Consider the following 18,664-nt stretch of genomic DNA (forward strand, 5'->3'; position numbering starts at 1 on the left):
ACCCCCAACACCATGGGCTCTTATCTTATTAAGTAGCCTTACATGCAGTACCTTATCAAACGCCTTTTAGAAATCCAAATATATTACATCTACTGGTTCCCCTTTACTTATCCTGCTAGTTACCTCCTCAAAGAATTCTAATAAATTTGTCAGGCATGATTTCCCCTTCATGAAGCTATGCTGACTCTGCTTGATTAGATTATGTAATTCTAATTGCTCTGCTATTATCCTTTATAATAGTCTAACATTTTCCCAATGACAGATGTTAAGCTAACTGGCCTATAGTTACCTGTTTTTTGTCTCCCTCCCTTTTTGTGAAAGAGTGTTACATTGGCACTTTTCCAATCTTCTAAGGATTCTTGGAAGGTTACTACCAGTGCATCCACTGTCTCTATAGCTACTTCTTTTAATATCCTAGGATGCAACCCATCACGTCCAGGGGACTTAATGGCCTTTAGCCCCATAAGTCTCCCTAGTACTTTTTCTCTAGTGATAGTTATTGTATTTATTTCCTCCCCCTATTTTTCCCCTTGGTTATTTAGTATTTTTGGAATGCTATTAGCATTTTCTACCATGAAGACTGAAGCAAAGTATTTTTTCAACTCCTCTGCCATTTCCTGGTTCCCCATTACTATTTCCCCAACCTCATTCCTCAAAGGGCCTATGTTCACTTTGATCTCTCTGCCTTTTAATATATTTAAAGAAGCTCTTATTGTCCATTTTTATATTACTTGCTAGTTCATCCTCAAAGTTTATTTTCTTCCTCTTTATTATTTTTTTGGCCATCTTTTGTCGGTTTTTAAAACTTTCCCTATCCTCTGGCTTACCACTAACCTTTGCCACATTTCATGTCTTTTCTTTTAATTTGATACTATCCTTAACTTCCTTGGTAAACCATGGTTGGTTTATCCCCTTGAATCATTCTTCCTCACTGGGATATATCTTTGTTGTGAGTCATGAACTATTTTCTTAAATGTCTGCCATTGTTCAACAGCCATTTTTTCTGCTAAAATCCTATCTCAGTCCACTCCAGCCAACTCTGCCCTCATTCCTTTGTAATTACCCTTATTTAAGTTTAGCACAGTTGTTTCTGACCCAAGTTTCTCACTCTCAAACTGAATGCTAAATTCTACCATATTGTGGTCACTGTTTCCTCGGGTACCTTTTACACTGAGATCATTTATTAAACCTGCCACATTATTAGATCCAAAATAGCCTTATCCTTGGGTGGATCTGCAACATATTGTTCTAGGAAACTGTCCCAAATACACTCTATGAATTCTTGCTCATGGCTACCTCTGCCAATTTGATTTTCAGTAATCAGAAGGGAAATATCAAGGTTCGGAATGCTTAGGCATTCACAGCGGCAAACAGAAGCTGTGATGGACAGAAGATTCACTTGAGGGGCTGAGGGTACTCCTGCTGCTCCTAGCACACAGATTGTCTTATAAATTTACTTACCTGCTGAATCCAACTGCTCCTGTCTCTCTTTTGCTGCTGGGTTCCCTAAATCTACTGGCTGCAGGACACTTTGGGATGTCCTGAGGTCATAAAAGATGCTATAGAAATGCAAGTCTTCTTTTTCCCCTCGCTGAAAAACACGGCTGGCTGCTGTTAAATTTAAAGCAGGTAACACTATGGGATGCTGATTTAAATATTACATAGGATTACATAGGATATATAGCACCAGCTCATGCAGGTGTTTAAGTTCCACTCATGCCTCCTCCCATCTTTTCTCATCTAAATCTACCGGCATAACCTTCTACTCCCTCCTCCCTCATATGCTTGTCCACTTTCCCCTTAAATGTGTCTATACTATTCGCTACAGCTACTCCCTGTGATGGTAGATTACCCACTCTCTGGGGAAACGAGTTTCTCCTGAATTCCCGATTGGATTTCTTGGCGACTATCTTTTATTGATGGCCTCCCCATGGGAGGAAACATTCTCTCTGTATCCACTCGATCAAAGCCTTACATAATTTGAAAGATCAAGTCGCCACTCAACCTTCTTTTTTCGAGAGAAAAGAGGCCCAGCTTGTCAACCTATTGATCTCAGTCTTGAATACACTCAACAACTGAGCATCCTCAGCAATCTGGAGTAGAGAATTCCATAGATCCATAACTGCACAAGACAGCCTGTCAATTTACCACCAATTAGTGTCAAATTATAGCATGCCTTCTGTTCTACAATCACATCATTAACATGGGATCCTTGCAGCTGTCAAAGACTTTCATCTCACTATTCTGACTGGATTTAAATGCAGGTTTTGAAGTGAAAGGATTAACCTACCAGGCTGTCTATTGAAGCCCGTGCAGAATAATATTAGATGGGGTGTAAAGTTGGTGTTACACCTGGTCCCATGGGAGCAGGTACAGATAACGTTACTCCCGATAAGCCTGGCCCCAATTTTTACTGAAGCCAGGTGGGGAGAGGGGGCATTTAGAAATAAGGTTCATCTCCTTTGGCCCTGTTGCCTTCCTGCCCTCTTCCAGCCCTACAACCTTCTGAGATCTCAGCGCTCCTCCAATTCTGATTTTCATCGTTCCACCATTGGCGACCATGTCTTCAGCTGCCTCAGCCTATCGAGCCCTCCTCTGCATTAACTATACTCCCCCAATTTGTTTCTGTCTTCAAACTTTGAAATTTCACTTCCAATTCTTGTGTCTTTTATGTAAATAATGAAGGTTAGTGGTCCCAGGACTGATAGTTCTGGAGTAACCTCTTCACACTATGTTGTTCATGGATAAATTGTAAAAGGTTTAACACAAGGGTTTTGCACCTTCTCATGCATTTCTTTCTGAACTTGTAATTCAGTCAATACATTGCCAAGCTCTGGAATTGGTCCTGCTGCTTGATCTTGCTGGGAATGTCAATACTTGTCCATTACAGAAATATAATCAAACTGAATATATAGGGGAAGAGGTTTTGCTGCGGCTGTACAAAGCTCTGGTTAGACCACATGTGAAGTATTGTGCACAGTTCTGGACACCGCACTTTAGAAAGGATTTTTTTTTTCCCCCTTTACAGGATGTGGGCTTCACTGGCTGGGCCAGCATTTATTGCCCATCCCTAATTGCCCTTGAGAAGGTGGTGGTGAGCTGCCTTCTTGAATCGCTGCAGTCCATGTGGTATAGATACACCCACAGTGCTGCAAGGGAGGGAGTTTGAGGATTTTGACCCAGTGACAGTGAAGGAACGGCGATATATTTCCAAGTCAGGATGGTAAGTGGCTTGGAAGGAAATTGCCAGATGGTGATGTTCCAAAAGCCTGTGGCCCTTGTCCTTCTAGATTATAGCGGTCATGGGTTTGGAATGTGCTACCTAAGGAGCCCTGGTGAGTTCCTGCAATGCATCTTACAGATGGTACACACTGCTGCCACTATGTGTCGGTGGTGGAGGGAGTGAATGTTTGTGGGTGGAGCCTTGGAAGGATTGCAGTACAGAATGCCACCAGAATGCACCAGGGCTCCAAAGGTTAGATTATTTGGGGATATTACGTAAACCATACTCGTACTTCCTGAAATATATAAGGTTAAGGGGTGATTTGATTGAAAATTTTAGGATTTTTGAAAGGAATTGAAAGGGTGGATAGAGAGAGACATTTCCCACTGGTGGATGGGAGTCTAGGACATGAGGACATAACCTTAAATTCAGAGCCAGGCCATTCAGGAGAGAAGTTAGGAAACACTTCGTCACATGCAACAAGTGGTAAAAGTGTGGAACTCCTTAGTAATTGCTAGCTCAATTATTAACTTTAAAACTGATGTTGATAGATTTTTGCTAACTAAGGGATATGGAGCCAATGCGGGTAAATGGAATTAAGATACAGATCAGCCATGATCTCATTGAATGGCAGAACAGGCTCGAGGGGCTGAATGGTCTCCTCCTGTTCTTATGTTTCTATGCCTTGTGAAATCTTACAAAAGAGCATTGTACTGATCAATTTCCCGTCCAAGATCAGCATGTGGCAGTTTGACGATCTGTTTTAGGTGTGACAGGGTAGGGAGTGGATGAACAGGGGGGATTAGTCGGGGGAATAGCTACTAATGTTAACCTGGGGTGTTTGGGAGTGGAAGTTGTGCTGCCTGAGCACTTTGGCTTGTGCTGGAGCCAGGGAATAACTGAAGGAAGAAAAGCTAGGATACTGAGGATGCTGGAAATCTGAAACAAAAGCTGAAAATGCTGGAGGGGCTTAGCAGGTCAGGAGGTATCTGTGGAGAGAGAAAAACGGAGCTGAATTTAAGGGGGGAGGGCGTACTGCTCATCTCCCCCACATCCCCATAAGAATTGTTGGATGCCAGCCAACCTGCATTAAACAAGGCACTCCACACCCTACAGCAATAACTCACTGCAGGCGGTATGAAAGAGGTGAGAGTGGGACTTCTGCCCCTCAGAGGGAGGAAGCCCCGCCCTCGAGAGCTGCTCTAGTAGTCTCAGCAGTGCCAGAACTCTGTGGTGGACGCTGCTGGAATTGCAAGGGATCCTCAGTTGAAGACAGTCAAGACATCCAGGCCCAGGTGAGTCCCAGGTTTTGAATGGGGAAAGATTGGGAGTCTAGGGAGGGGCGGAGGGTGGGTTTTGCTGGCCAGCTGGGAAGTGACAAAGGGTGGTAACATCTTGGGGGGTGGGGCGAATACCCCCAACACATACAAAGCACGTTCCCACCCCCCCACCAAAGAATGCCCAGCGGGGGTCATAAAATTTAGCCCATGAAGTTAACATTTCAGGTTGATGACTTTCCAACAGAACATCTATGAGAGCCAAGTCCTGGAAGGACTTCTGGCAATGGTTTTTGGAGTCCAACAGTTGTAGTTAGGTTCCTGGGAGCACTAAAATGGTGCAGTTGGCAAGACTGTGGGTCTAATAATGAAGCCTGCTAAAGGGTTAAGAGGAGGATGGTTGGATTTGAATACACTAGAGCAATGGCTATATTTTTGCGAATGATGACTGGGACCTCAGGAATATCAGCAAAAGGTTAGTTTAGAACCAATTTTTCAGCCCTCATTGGCTGTACTTTATTAGCTCTTTTTTCATTAGCTTTGCATCACTGTTGAATGTTTGTGAAACAACATGATTAATCGATTAAGTCAGTCAGATCATTTTTCATGTTATATGTATATGATAAACTAGGCATAATGCACACTTTTGTTTTGATGTGTACACTCACGTGTAAGCTTTAATCACACAGATCAATGGTTATATTTTCCACCACAGTGTCTAGATAATGGATATCTGTCAGCTACATTTTAAAATACATGTTGTTTGATTTAAGCCTAATTGGACATATCTTAAAAACGCCTTACTTCAATTAGTAAACCCTTTCCAGTTTTGTTCTCATTTCAGAGTTCTCATGTTGGAATCATTGCCTAAATCTTTTATAGATACGGCCAGGGCTTCTTGACTGCTTTCTAATAACCAACTCACCAGGACAGAAACAAACCTAACTTGATTTTACCTGGTAGCCCCTGACACCACCAGCCCCACCCCCTCGCATCGTGCTGGAAGAAGCAACATTCCATTTTAAAATGTTAACTCCAATACTTTGGCTAAAGGTTAGACAAAAAGCTGTTGAGGCTGGGGGTTTGTCACCAGGGTGGGGGAGGGCAGGGGTGGGGGAGGGGTGTGGGGTGTAAGCGGGCAGGGGGAGGTGTCAAATGAAAATTTTAGAACTGAGATTGGTAAATTTTTGTTATGGGTCACAAATCAGAGGCAGGTAAGATGGAGTTTAAGATCAACCATGATTCTTGAGCCTAAACTCATTTATTTTTCACCCTAACAAGTGGTTGGGATTTGGAATGCACGGCCTGATAAGGTGATGGATACAGATTCAACAGTAGCTGTCAAAATGGAATTGGGGTTAAATTTGAAGGAGATATGTTTTCAGGAATATGGGGGAGTGGGACTAACTGGATTGCTCTTTGAAAAAGCCAGCACAGACTCAATGACCCGAATGGCCTCTTGTTCTGTACTGCTCCATGATCTAATTGCAAGACAGAACAGGTTTGAGGGGCTGAATGGCCTGTTCCTGTTCCGAGGCGTCATGCCTCAGTCTATCCCTTGTCACTGTGTATTTCTAAAGGCTTCATTCTTTTTCTCTTGTCCGCTCCAGGGTAATTAATGAATCTTTGAGAGACCAACTGCTTGTCACCATCCAGAAGACCTTCAACTATAGTCGCACGCAGGCCCAGCACCTCTTTATAATTCTAATGGAGTGTATGAAAAAGAAGGAACTGGTGAGTGAAGGAACTCGGCTGGGAGTCCCAGATCGGGTGCAGTCTACGGAGACGCGGAGAGACACAGGCTGCAGACACTACCCAGCTAGTCAGAGTTTTTACCGAAACCCAGTCACTAGTAACATTTTGCTCTCCACAGAGTGGAGCTGCTTGTGACAGGTGGAGAGAGGAGAGTTATTCAGCCTCGTGAGCCATGTTATGAAGCGCAGTAAATTGCACAATATTGTAATCTTTCAGGAATTTTGAAAAACAAATAGCCAGTTTTTGTGAAAGGGGTTAGTTATATCAAGGACCCTCTGCCATATGTGGGAAAAGATAATTGCCAGAAAGATCCAGGGGGAAATGAGGAGAATGTATTTTACACAGCAAGTTGTTGTGATCTGGAAAGTGCTGCCTGAAGCAGGTTCAAAAGCAACTTTCAAAAGGGGAATTGCATAAATACTCAATGGGGGGAACTCTGCAGGGCTCTGGGGAAAGAGCAGGAGTGATGTGGGACTAATGGTTTCAAAGAGCTGGTGCAGGTGTGATGGGCTGAATGGCCTCCTGTGCTGTAAGGTTCTATGATATTGAAGTAACTCCTCAACCTAAGCTAATTTACTAATGCTTTATGAGTCCTGACACATAGTAGCCTATCCCTTTAAAATATTAGCTGTTATATAAACAATTTTACTGTTAGTTTTATGTTGTTCGTCTACTGTCAGGGGAGCTTCAGTCATGTGCCTCCTATTATCTGCTCAACTCATTTCATCATTCAATGGAATTTTTATACAAAAGATGGGAATGAAGTCATTATTTTAATCTTGCAGATACTAAGCAGCTGTAAGAATTTTAAGAAGATGCAAAACTTGGAGCTATAACGCCTGCCAATCCATTTACTATATGAAAACCAGAAAGTTAACTTTTATTCTTTCCAGACGGTGATTTAAATGTACATATGCTTCAAGAGGGTCTCATTGAGGCGACATAATCTCAAACAAATGTAAAGTCCAGTCTAACTGAAACAGCAAACAGCTGAAGGTAGAAAAGACAGACTTGCATTTTTGTAACAGAACAATCCTGGAACCTTTGCAACCCCTATCATGGACTCAACTCACTGAATATCCTCAGGAAGGCAAATAAACACAAGTAAATCGATATATTCTTCCCTCCCCTCAACACATTAAACCTCCAAAATAAAAACAGAAAATGCTGGAAATACTCAGCAGGTCTGGCAGCATCTGTGGAGAGAGAAACAGAGTTTGTTTCCAGTCCAATATGACTCTTCATCAGATGTGAAGAGTCATATTAGACTCGAAATGTTAACTCTGCTTCTTTCTCCACAGATGCTGCCAGACCTGCTGAATGTTTCCAGCATTTTCTGTATTTATTTCAGATATCCAGCATCCACATTATTTTTCTTTTACAATAAACCTCCAACATGTCAGCCAAACCTTATTTCAACTGTCACACAAGACGTGTTGATCTCACTAAATACTATGTTGGAGATCTTGTTCCTATATTACTGAAGCAAAAGTGTATCTTTTCTCGGGCTTACTCACTTTCATGTTTTTTTCTGTTTCTCTCGATTTTTTGGGCCCCTTTGACTTTACTTAATCCCGGTCGCAGTGAGAAAACTGCAGAGAGAGGCCTGGGTGAAATGTCACTGATGTCAAAGGTCTTTGTGAAAAGGTGCTCGATAGGAAATCCTTTGAGGATTTTTATTTATAATTCCGTGAAATTGGTGAAGGTTCTACACCATCTTGAAGCAGTCAAGTAATTTTTCAAGCTAGCCGTTAGTCTTAATATCCATTCCATCAGTAGTTTGACAAGGAAAATAGACAGTATATGAACCTTTGCTTTGCACTCATTTGGTAAGACCAGCAATATGCCTGGGTATGTTTTTTTAAATTGCCAAGTTTGTCTAAGAAAATTGCATTCATTTTATAAAATCTGAAACTATGATTTTTTTCCCACTGTTTTGAAGTTTATATTTATGGTAAATAGGCAGCTTTCTTCCTGCATGCAGACAAATATCCAAGTACAACAATGTTCAGGATAAAACTACACCTGTCTCCTAACTTGGTCATCATTGATAGTCCCACACAATGCCTTTAAGGGAGTCAATCTAACTATGCCAGTCACTCTCTCATTGCTAGGTTTTATGTTTTCCAAAATAGTTAAAAATAAAAGAACATAAGAAATAGGATCAAGAAGTAGGCCATTCATTCCTTTAAGTCTGCTCCACCATTCAATAGGATCAAGGCTGATCTTCTACCACACTCCACTTTCCCACCCTCTCCCTATAGCGCTTGTTTCCCTTAATGTCCAAAAATCTATCAATCCCTGCCTTGAATATACTCAATGGCTGGGCATCCACACCTTCCTGGGATAGGGAATTCCAAAGAATCACAGCCCCCATAAGGGAAGAAATTTCTCCTCATCTCAGCCCTAAATGGTTGACCTCTTATATTGGGTCTACATTCCCTTGTTCTAGATTCTCCGGCTATCTAAAGCAACCTCTCAGCATCTGTGTGTTCAACCTTTTTATTCTTAAGCTAAACACTTGCTTGTTTTCACAAGTGCTCTGCGTCTTCTCCTTCTATGCCTTGCAAATTGGATTTCTCAAACATTCAGTCGTCATGTCAGCACCTTTTAGACTTCATCATTGAGTGGGTTAATTGGACTTCACCTGCAGCACTGGGAAGGGGAGGGGAGGGGGGCTTGTGAGGAGGGAGATGGATTTGTGAAGGGGAGGCTGGTCATGGGAGGGTAAGGGGTGGGATGTGAGGGGATGATGAGGGGGATGTGACTTGTGAGAGGGGAAGAGGGAGGCTGTTGACATGCATTAACAACGAAGAAACCTTCTAAAGTGGAGCAACATTGACAGACATAGAACTGAGCTGGCCTAGTTTCTGGGGAAGAGGCTATTGATAGAACACCAGTTATATAGAGAAATGTCACTCAAATCAATCCTGAAAGCAGTTTTGTTCCATCAATCTCCCCAAAATGGCAATTTATAATACAATTAACTCTTCATCTCAAAATCAATGCTTTATGTTCCAGACTTGGCAATTTGCATTCAAAGTACAGAACAAAATTATTATTAAAATGCGTTTTAATAACATTTTTCCATGAGTTTCTCACACTACGCGCATCCCCGTGCCCGCCTCCCACATCCATCACCCCTCCCCTAAACAAAATATTGACAATAATTTTGAATTTGTTAAAGATAATCACCTTTAGTCGAAATCTTTACAGAACCTGGGGCACTTACAAGGTGAGATGAAGGGATGATATGTTAGTGGTTGAAGGGCCATGTTTTATATTTGGTTCTTTCAACGCAAGTTAGAATTATATATTGTATTAGTCCAAGCACCCAATCACATAAGGAGATATTAGGAGAGATGACCAAAAGCTTGGGCAAAGAGGTATGTTTTAAGAGTGTTCTAAAGGATGAAAGAGAAGTAGTGAGATTAACGCAGGGAACTGCAGAGCTTAGGATGCAGGCAGCTGAAGGCATGGCCACCAATAGTGTGGCAAGGGAAATCAGGGGTGCACAAGGGGTCAAATTGTCATATTCACTTTACTCTGTAATTTTGTCTAAAAGCCTGGTGTTTACGTCTCTATTTGTATCTTATAAATTATTTATTAGAATAATTTACCTTTTTATAAGTTACCATGTTTTGTTTCTGTTCTTCACTGTATTTTATGATTTCAATGCTATGTTGTATTATTTGCTGTGATTTTGTGGGAGGTGAACATCATATTTTTAATGTTTTTATTATTTAACCATAATTATTGGCATGCATCATTTCTTCATAAAAAATCATTACAAATCCTGTCTTTGTATGTTTTGTTAATACCCACCTCAAGTACGCAGGGCAGAACCTTCTGCCTGTTGGGCTGGTCAGTCGGGAACTGGCGCGGGCCCCGGGTGGGTGCGGAGCCAATTGCTGCCCGCGATCGACTGCGTGCCGCCATTTTATATGGGCGGGCCAATTGCATGCGCGCAAAAGAGCACAGAAATCTCCCTGAGGCACAGACGGAGCTGCCTCAGGGAGATTAAGTTCAGTTTTAAAGTTTGAAAAAAGGAAAGATTAAAATTATTCAGGCATGTCACCTCATGTGACACATGAGCTGGGACATGTTTATGAATTGTCAAAAATTTATTTATTTATTTAATAAAACCTTCAGGAAGCCTCATCCCGCCTGTGGATGAGGTTTCCTGAAAAACGCGAAGGCCACTTGGGCTCTTCGCCTGCCCGCCAACGGGCAGCCCTGTCAAGTACCTAAATTGGTTTATTAATGGCCTTAACAGGCCTTTGACAGTTCAGCGGGCAGGCAGCCGACTCCGGTGTGCACCCGCCGATCGAAAGATCAGAATGGCGCATGGTGACATCGGGACGCACGCCCGACGTCACCACGCATCATTTTACACATCGGTGTGTGGGGCCTGCCCCCACATGCCGATGTGAAAATTCTCCCCTTAAACTCTATGTAAATAGGAAATAAGTTACTATCAGTGGGATTGTTTTCAACTATCATGAACTTCAGTGGTTCACCACCATCTTCTCAAGGGCAATTATGGATGGGCAATAAATGTTGAATTTGGAAAGTTAAGAGTTGATTTGATCGAAGTTTTAAAAATATTAAGGGAAACTAACAAGGTAGATTTGGAGAAACTATTTCCATTAGTTGGGGAGACTAGGACTAGGAGATATAGTCTAAATATTAGAGCCAGCCCTTTCAGGGGTACAATTAGGAAACACTTCTAGACACAAAGGTAGAAGTTTGGAACCCTCTTCCACAAATGGCAATTGATGTCAAATCAATTGTTAATTTTGAATCTGAGATTGATAGATTTTTGTTAACCAAAGATATTAAGGCATATGTGGCAAAGGCGGCTATATGGAATTAGATAACAAATCAGCCATGATCTCATCGAATGGCAGAACAAGCTAGAGGGGCTAAGTGGCCTCATCTTGTTCCTGTGTTACTAAGTTGCCAGTGGTTCTCACATCCTATGAACGAATTAAAGAGAGAACTAAATCAAATCTCAACAAGATCGAACACAACTTATCCACTGATAGTTTATTACCCTTTCACTCAAGGGAGGAGGGGAAGGATTGTCCAGTTGTCATGATTCCATAAACTGGTTTGTGATAATTTACTCTTCTCCATAATTCTAGAGAAATCATGGACCAGTTTTTCTTGAGCACAAAGACATACCTACCAGGGGAGTTCTTGCTGAAGGCCTTTTCTTTGACATTTTCATTCTCTAGAGAAGTGAAGGCAGAGGGGTAGCTTGATAGCTTGTTTGTTCTTTCATTATCACTATAGCCTTAGTGGGGCCATTGACATCGTCTTATTACTTTGCCTTTCTTCGAGCCTCCCTCAGTTCACATCCCAATGTTAGCCACCCATCCCATTTTTCCTCTTCCTCTTCTGTTTTTACTCTCAATTTCTCCTTCAGTTGTTGCCAGGACAAGGCTGTCAGTACTTTGTTTCCAATGTCCGTACTTGGCTACCTTTATCTCTCTAACTGTACTTAGCAACCCTTTTGATTCTTGAACTTCTACTCTTGATCTAACCCACTCATTTGTCTTTCTGTCCGTCCAGCTGATTCTGATAGACCTCTTTAGAATTATGAAGTGATTCTATTGGGAAGACAGAGAGATGTTTCTGTGGGTGGGAGACCAAAACTTGGGGCCATAAATATAAGATAATCACTAACAAATCCAATCGTAAATTTAGGAAAAACTTTTTTACTTAGAAAGTGGTGAAAATGTGGAGGTTGCTATAAGCGTGTGGGGGAAAGGAATAGAAGGACTGGCTGTTGGAGTGGGAGGAGACTTGTGTGGAACACACACACCAGAATGGACCTGTTGAGTCGAATGACCCGTTTTTGTGCTGTATAGTTATAACATATATAACAACCAGAACCGTTCTCTGCTGGGTGAGTTCTGTCTCTCTCACACTCAATTTGCCTTGCACCAAGCAGTGTGGGATCCCAGAATAATTCCTGTTTTTGTTCTAAAGTAAGCTTTTTGGAAAATCTCCTTAATTCTCAGTCATAAGCTTCAGTTGCCATTTGGACAAACCAACCTTTAATTTGAAACTGGATCACTTGTGAAAGATCCACTTGAGATTAATTTGATAAATTACCAGTTGAAGCGACGGTTTATATTTGTGATATCAAAGGAGATAAGTCTGAGGCTAACATACTTTGTGGTAAACTTGAGCTCATCCAAATCTCACAGTGGGGATCTCGGACATAATTCCTGATATACACATGCACGCACATGGGCCTCAAAACTCAATTAGACCACTGGACAACTTCAAAATATCCTGTTCATGAATAACATTTTAACTTAAACTTTCAACGACAGTCATTCAAAAGGTAGTCAGACAAGATGCACCCTAAGAGACCATTGTAACTATAAATGAATGCTCTGAGTGAGCTTAGTGAGCACATTACCATGGGAATAGTGCTGTGGTATAATTGTTTCATCTTTGTTTCAAATACAATATGGTAGATAATGCCATTTGAGCCTTAATACTACGAATGACGCTTTGACACTTCCTATTTAATTGGGAAAACAACTCAATTAGATAACTTCTAAAAGAGCGAGTTAAAACGGATCCCTGGTCTTAATCTTAATAGAAGGTAATTAGTAAAAGAGCCAGAAATGAAATGAGGAGAACATTTTTTTACATTGTGAGTTATTGTGATCTGGAACGCAATGCCTGAAAGGGTGGTCGAAGCAGATTCAATAGCAACTTTGCAAAAATGAATTGGATAAATAATTGAAGGAGAGAAAATCTACAGGGCTATGGGGAAAGCGCAGGGAGACTGGGACTAATTGGATAGCTCTTTCAAAGAGCCAGCACAGACACAATGGGCTGAATGGCCTCTTTCTATGCTGTAAGATTCTAATGTTTGGAGAAAGAATAATGAAGAGCTGGGAGTGATTCTGAAGCGGGGATCTCAAGATGTTCCTCAGAGGAAAAAAATAAACCCCCAGCATATTTTATCCATCATTAAACTCCCAGGAAGAGAGAACAGGCTTGAAATCACTCCAGGATATCTATTATCATCGGCAGGAATCAGCTGAAGTACCGATGCACTTCACATAGTTGAAGCAGTGATGAATTATGCACACTGAAGGTTTATGATCATGATGCGCTCAATGCAAGTTTATAGAGAGGCTGACAGCTGATTTATGATAATAACAAAAATAGATTTAAATCATTCATGCCCTTGGCTTGCTCGAAACATGTCCATATGAACAGACAATCCTGTGAGACATGTTCACCAGCCCTGAATTCCCAATGCACTCCACACTTAGGGAGTGAATTGGAAAATCAGTTCCAGAATATGATTTGAATTTGGATAGTCATGTTAATGACTGAGAGTTATTAACGCATCCAGACATTTTCAGAAAACATAGCTTCCGCTATTTTTTTTACAATCGTAATTTATCAATTTTTTTAAAAAAAATAAGTTAAGCTTGTACAAAACGTTAGCTAATGTAAGAAAGGAAGAAGTACAATTCTATAGCGCCTTTCACAACCCCAGGGTGACCCAAAGTGCTTTGCAGCCACTGCAGCACTGTACAAGTATCGTCACTGTTGTAATGCGGGATATGTGGCAGCCAGTTTTGTACACAGCAAGCTCCCACAAATAGCAATGAAAAGATGAGCAGATAACCTGTTTTCAAAGATCTTGGTTGAAGGATAAATATTGGCCAGGGCACCAGGGAGAACCCCCCACCCCCGCTCTTCTTCGAAATAGTGCCATGGGATCTTTTTACATCCATCTGAGGGACAGAAAGGGCCTCACTTTAATATCTCATCCAAAAGAAGGCTGAGGTTTGTGTTTTGTTACATTTTCGGCAGCCCCATTATAGGAAGGACATAAAAGCCGTGTAAAGTTCGAGTTTAAGTTCAGTGGGGTGTTACGAAGGGTACAGTTATACAACAACACTAAGTTGCATTTATATAGCGCTTTTAACATCATAAACATCCCAAGGCCCTTGACAGGCACGTTATCAAGCAGAATTACACGGAGAACCTTGATCAATGCAGGACCTTTTCACCAGAGCTGAGAAGGTTTGGTGTTGCCTGATAATTCCTGCAAGCTTTTTTTATTCGTTCTTGAGATGTGGGCTTCGCTGGCTGGGCCAGCATTTATTGCCCATCCCTAATTGCCCTTGAGAAGATGGTGGTGAGCTGCCTTCTTGAACCGCTGCAGTCCATGTGGTGTAGGTACATCCACAGTGCTATTAGGAAGGGAGTTCCAGGATTTTTACCCAGCGAGTGAAGGAACGATTATGTATTTCCAAGTGAGGATGGTGATTCACTTGGAGGGGATCTTCCAGGGGGTGGTATTCCCATCTATCTGCTGCCCTTGTCCTTCTAGATGGCAGTGGTCATGGGTTTGGAAGGTGCTGTCTAAGGAGCCTTGGTGAATTCCTGCAGTGCATCTTGTAGATGGTACACCCTGCTGTTACTATGCATCGGTGGTGGAGGGAGTAAATGTTTGTGGATGTGGTGCCAATCAATTGGGCTGCTTTGCCCAGGATGGTGTCAAGCTTCTTGAGTGCTGTGGGAGCTGCACTCATCCAGGTAAGTGAGGAGTATTCCATCACACTCCTAACTTGTACCTTGTAAATGGTGGTCAGGCTTTTGGGGAGTCAGGAGGTAAGTTACTCGAAACACGACTCCTAGCCTCTGACCTGCTCTTGTAGACACGGTATTTAGTCCAGTTCTGGTCAATGGTAACCCCCAGGATGTTTATAGTGGGGGATTCAGTGATGGTAATGCTATTGAATGCCAAGGGGAGATGAAGATTAGAATTGGATAAATAGAGATCAATCATTTCTACAGCTTCACATAGAGGGCACCAATTAAACACAGACATTAAAAAGAGGCTATTTGAAAAAAAGAATCCTTTTCAACTCAGATGGTTGGAATGAGAAATTGCATGGCATCACTTTTCTTTGAAGCAGAGGCTGTAAATTCTTTTAAATGAGAATTTTTTTAAAAAGAGGAATATTAACATTGCTGTTATAGAATCATAGAATAGCACAACAGAAGGAGGCCAGTCACCCCATCAATTCTGGATGAGCTTTTTTCAAAGAGTAACCGGTCCCATCCCCCAGCTCTTTCCCGCATCCCTGCATTTCTTTTCTCTTTCGATTAATTATCCAACTCCCTTACTGTTGAATCTATGTCCACCACCCTATCAGGCAGTGATTTGCAAATCCTAACCACTCATAGAGTAAAAAAGGTTCTCTGCCGCCTCTGATTCTTTTGCCAATCGCCTGGCTGTCACTCTTTTGGCCATTGGAATCAGTTTCCCTTTATTTACTCTATCCAAACACTTCATGATTTTGGCAGCCAACAGCTCAGTCACACATTGAATTGCACCTAGGGCAAAACTTTTAGCTCGGCGGGCAGGGGCGCCCTGACCCGCTCAAGCGTAAAATGACGCACGTTGACATCGGGCGAGCATCCTGAGGTCAACGCACAGTTGCACGATATTCCAGGTGGCGGAGTTGGCAGCACGCTTGCTGACAATTAAAAGGCCTGTTAAGGCCATTAACAAGATCATTAAAAGAAATTTTTCGCTGCCCATCCAACCTTACGGTTGGCGGGGCAGGTAAAAAGGCCAAGCGGCCTTTGCACTTTTTAGGAAACCTCATCCACGGCGGTATAAGATTTCCCAAAGCAAATACAAATAAAATAAAAGTTTTAAAATTCAATTAATAACATGTCCCTGCTCATGTGACAGAGCCACATAAAGGGAGGTGTTTTATTATATTTTTCAATTCTTTATTTTTTTTTCACAGCTCTTCATCTCCCTGAGGCAGCTCTGTGCCTCTGGGAGATTCTGAAGCACGCATGCACGAAGTTCCCGCTCATCCCCGGTTGCACTCCACCCCTCCTGCCCGCCCAGGCAGCGCTGGGCGGGTCTTAATTGGCCCGCCCAGCGTGACATCGCCTTCCGGCCTCGATCACGGGCGACAGTCGGCTTCCCGGCTGCCTCCCCACCGAGCCCGCCCGAAAAGGGCTAAAATCTGCCCCCAATGTTCTTTTGAGCTCACTTCTCAGAGTTAATGCCATAAATGTTTCAGGAATTCTGTGATAATTTATTAACAAGCTGTCAGAATATCGCAGGGGGAAATGGAGAGAAAAAGATTACTGTAGGTGCTTTGAAATTGGAATTAGGAGCAGTGGGTGTTGGAAGTATTTAATAGGGCATGACAGCACCTGGGCAGGGTAAGGATAGATAATTTTAGTTATTAGACAAGGTTAACATCTCAGAAACATACAGATGTTAAACCTATCTCCTTGCTGTATTCCCAGCAAGTTTTCTTTCATACAGGCACACTGCTTCCAGCTTCTTAAACTTACACTGGCTTCAGAAAGGCAGGGACAAAATAAAAACCTTTCTCTTTCCAAGACATTCTATGAAACGGCAGCATTAAATCAACCAATGAAATATTCAATAAAATACGTAATTAAATGTCAACTGTTTTTACAGCATTTGTAGCTCCAGCAAGCTGCTCAATGCAAAATTATTCTCCTCAAGGATTTTAGGCATTAATATTTTATATGTAAATAAATAAAATTATTCTAGAAATAGATCAGACAAAAATTAAAACAATGTTTATTAATAATTCCTTAGGATTGGGACTGTTAATGTTTAATTAATTTAGTGCCCGTTATTAGTAATGCATTTAGAAACGACTAATATATTCTTTAGCTTAATCTCAAATATGTTTATTAAAGAGCTCAGCTACTTGAGCCCTAATCTCTGGAATACCCTCCCTAAACCTCATTATCTCTCTCTCTCTCCTTTTTCTGGGAGCTCCTTAAAGACCTTTGACTAAATTTTCCATCCCGATTGATTCCCTTGTGTAGCCCGCTATTAGATTTTGTCTGATAATGCTCCTGTATAGCACCTTGGGATGGTTTAAAATGTTAAAGGCACTATATAAATACAAGTTGTTGTTGTCAGAACATACATTGGAATGCCTGGTTCCAATTGCAGTCAATTTACACCCCACTCCATGGAATTCTGGTTCACCAAGCATTTGACATGTACCACATCATGCTTTATAATGATGGGGAGGTGGTGGTATAGTGGTGCTGTTACTGAGTTAGTAATCTGGAGACTGAGACTGAGGCTGATGCTATGGGACCATGGGATCAAATCCCATCAAGGCAGCTTGATAATTTAAATAAATCTGGAATTAAAATGTACTCTGAGCACTGCAAATCAATTGTTGTTAAAAACCCATCTGGTTCATTTAATGTCCTTTAGGGAAGGAAATCTGCTGTCATGGCCCAGTCTGGCCTACATGTGACTCCAGACGCACAACAATGTGGTTGACTCTTAACTGCTGCCAGGGTTCAGTTAGGGATGGAAACAAATGCTGGCCTTCATGAAAGAGTAGAAAATATTTGGCTGATTCTATTAATAAATATTTCATGGAGTGATTCTTCACAAGTGTCAAGAAGTGGTTCCAGGAGAGGTGTTTTATACTTGGTACATGTAGCTGCAAGCCAAACAAGGGAAAATGAAAGTGGTCTGTTCATTGTTTGCTAATAAATTATTAAGATGTTCCCTTTCCTTGGAGATGCAACCGATCAACCTGCTTTAATTGGCAGAAAAGCAAAATACTGTAGATGCTGCAAATCTGAAATGAAAGCAGGAAATTCTGGAACCCCTCAACAGGTCAGGCAACATCTGTGGAGAGAGAATCAAAGTTAATGTTTAGGTTGGTGGACTTTCAGTGGAACTGGAAAAGGTTAGAGTTGTGACAAGTTTTAAGAAAGCACAGAAACAGGGAATGAGGGAGAAGGGTGGAAGGTTGGAGAGATCAAATGACAAAGGGGGATGGAAATGGGGCAAGTAAATAAACAAAAAGATGGGTCTTGAGGAGGTGTAAATGGCCTTTGTCACACACCCATATTTAACGCCTCAAATCAGTTTGAGCAGTCACTTGATGAACAGTCTTTGCCTGAAGAACTGCTAAATGTTTATCCACACATAAAGGTCTTTTCACCAAACAACAGTGGTACCCCCTGCCTTTGTCAACGGGTTTAATGACAACATTAGGGTTGGACTTGAAGTTGTGAAAGGCACTATAGAAATGTAAGTTTTCTTTTCTTAGAATGGTACATTTAAGGTCACACTGTATGAACTTGGAATCTGGGGTCTCTCTGATTACTATTGACAATGTATGTACCAATGCCCTTTAGAGTTGCCCCAGCCATTCATTTTTAATCTACTTTATATTGATAACAGAAGTAAAAGCTTTTAGCATTGCATTTATACTGAGAATTGGTGGCATAAAATTTTACAGCACAGAAACAGGCCATTTGGCCCAACTGGTCTATTCTAGTGTTTATGCCCCACACAAGCCTCCTCCCACCCCTC

At 41.7% G+C, this 18,664-nt stretch overlaps 1 protein-coding gene across 11 annotated transcripts in view; it reads left to right on the forward strand.

The window, feature by feature from the left end:
- trpm3 (transient receptor potential cation channel, subfamily M, member 3) overlaps positions 1–18,664 on the forward strand; it is a 141,108-nt gene that overhangs the window by 42,482 nt on the left and 79,962 nt on the right. For 10 of the 11 annotated variants that reach the window (XR_013573410.1, XR_013573412.1, XM_078529734.1 and 7 more), the window contains exon 8: positions 6,111–6,234. Coding sequence is in view for 9 of the 11 variants with exons in the window: in XM_078529734.1 (XP_078385860.1) it covers positions 6,111–6,234 (124 nt within the window). In the remaining 2 variants the exon portion in view is untranslated. Of the gene's footprint in view, positions 1–6,110; positions 6,235–7,040; positions 9,467–18,664 lie in introns of those variants that run through there. The other variant, XM_078529745.1, reaches the window with a different exon arrangement.

The sequence above is a fragment of the Cetorhinus maximus genome, chromosome 2 (assembly GCF_964194155.1).
Source record: "Cetorhinus maximus chromosome 2, sCetMax3.hap1.1, whole genome shotgun sequence".
NCBI lineage: Eukaryota > Metazoa > Chordata > Chondrichthyes > Lamniformes > Cetorhinidae > Cetorhinus > Cetorhinus maximus.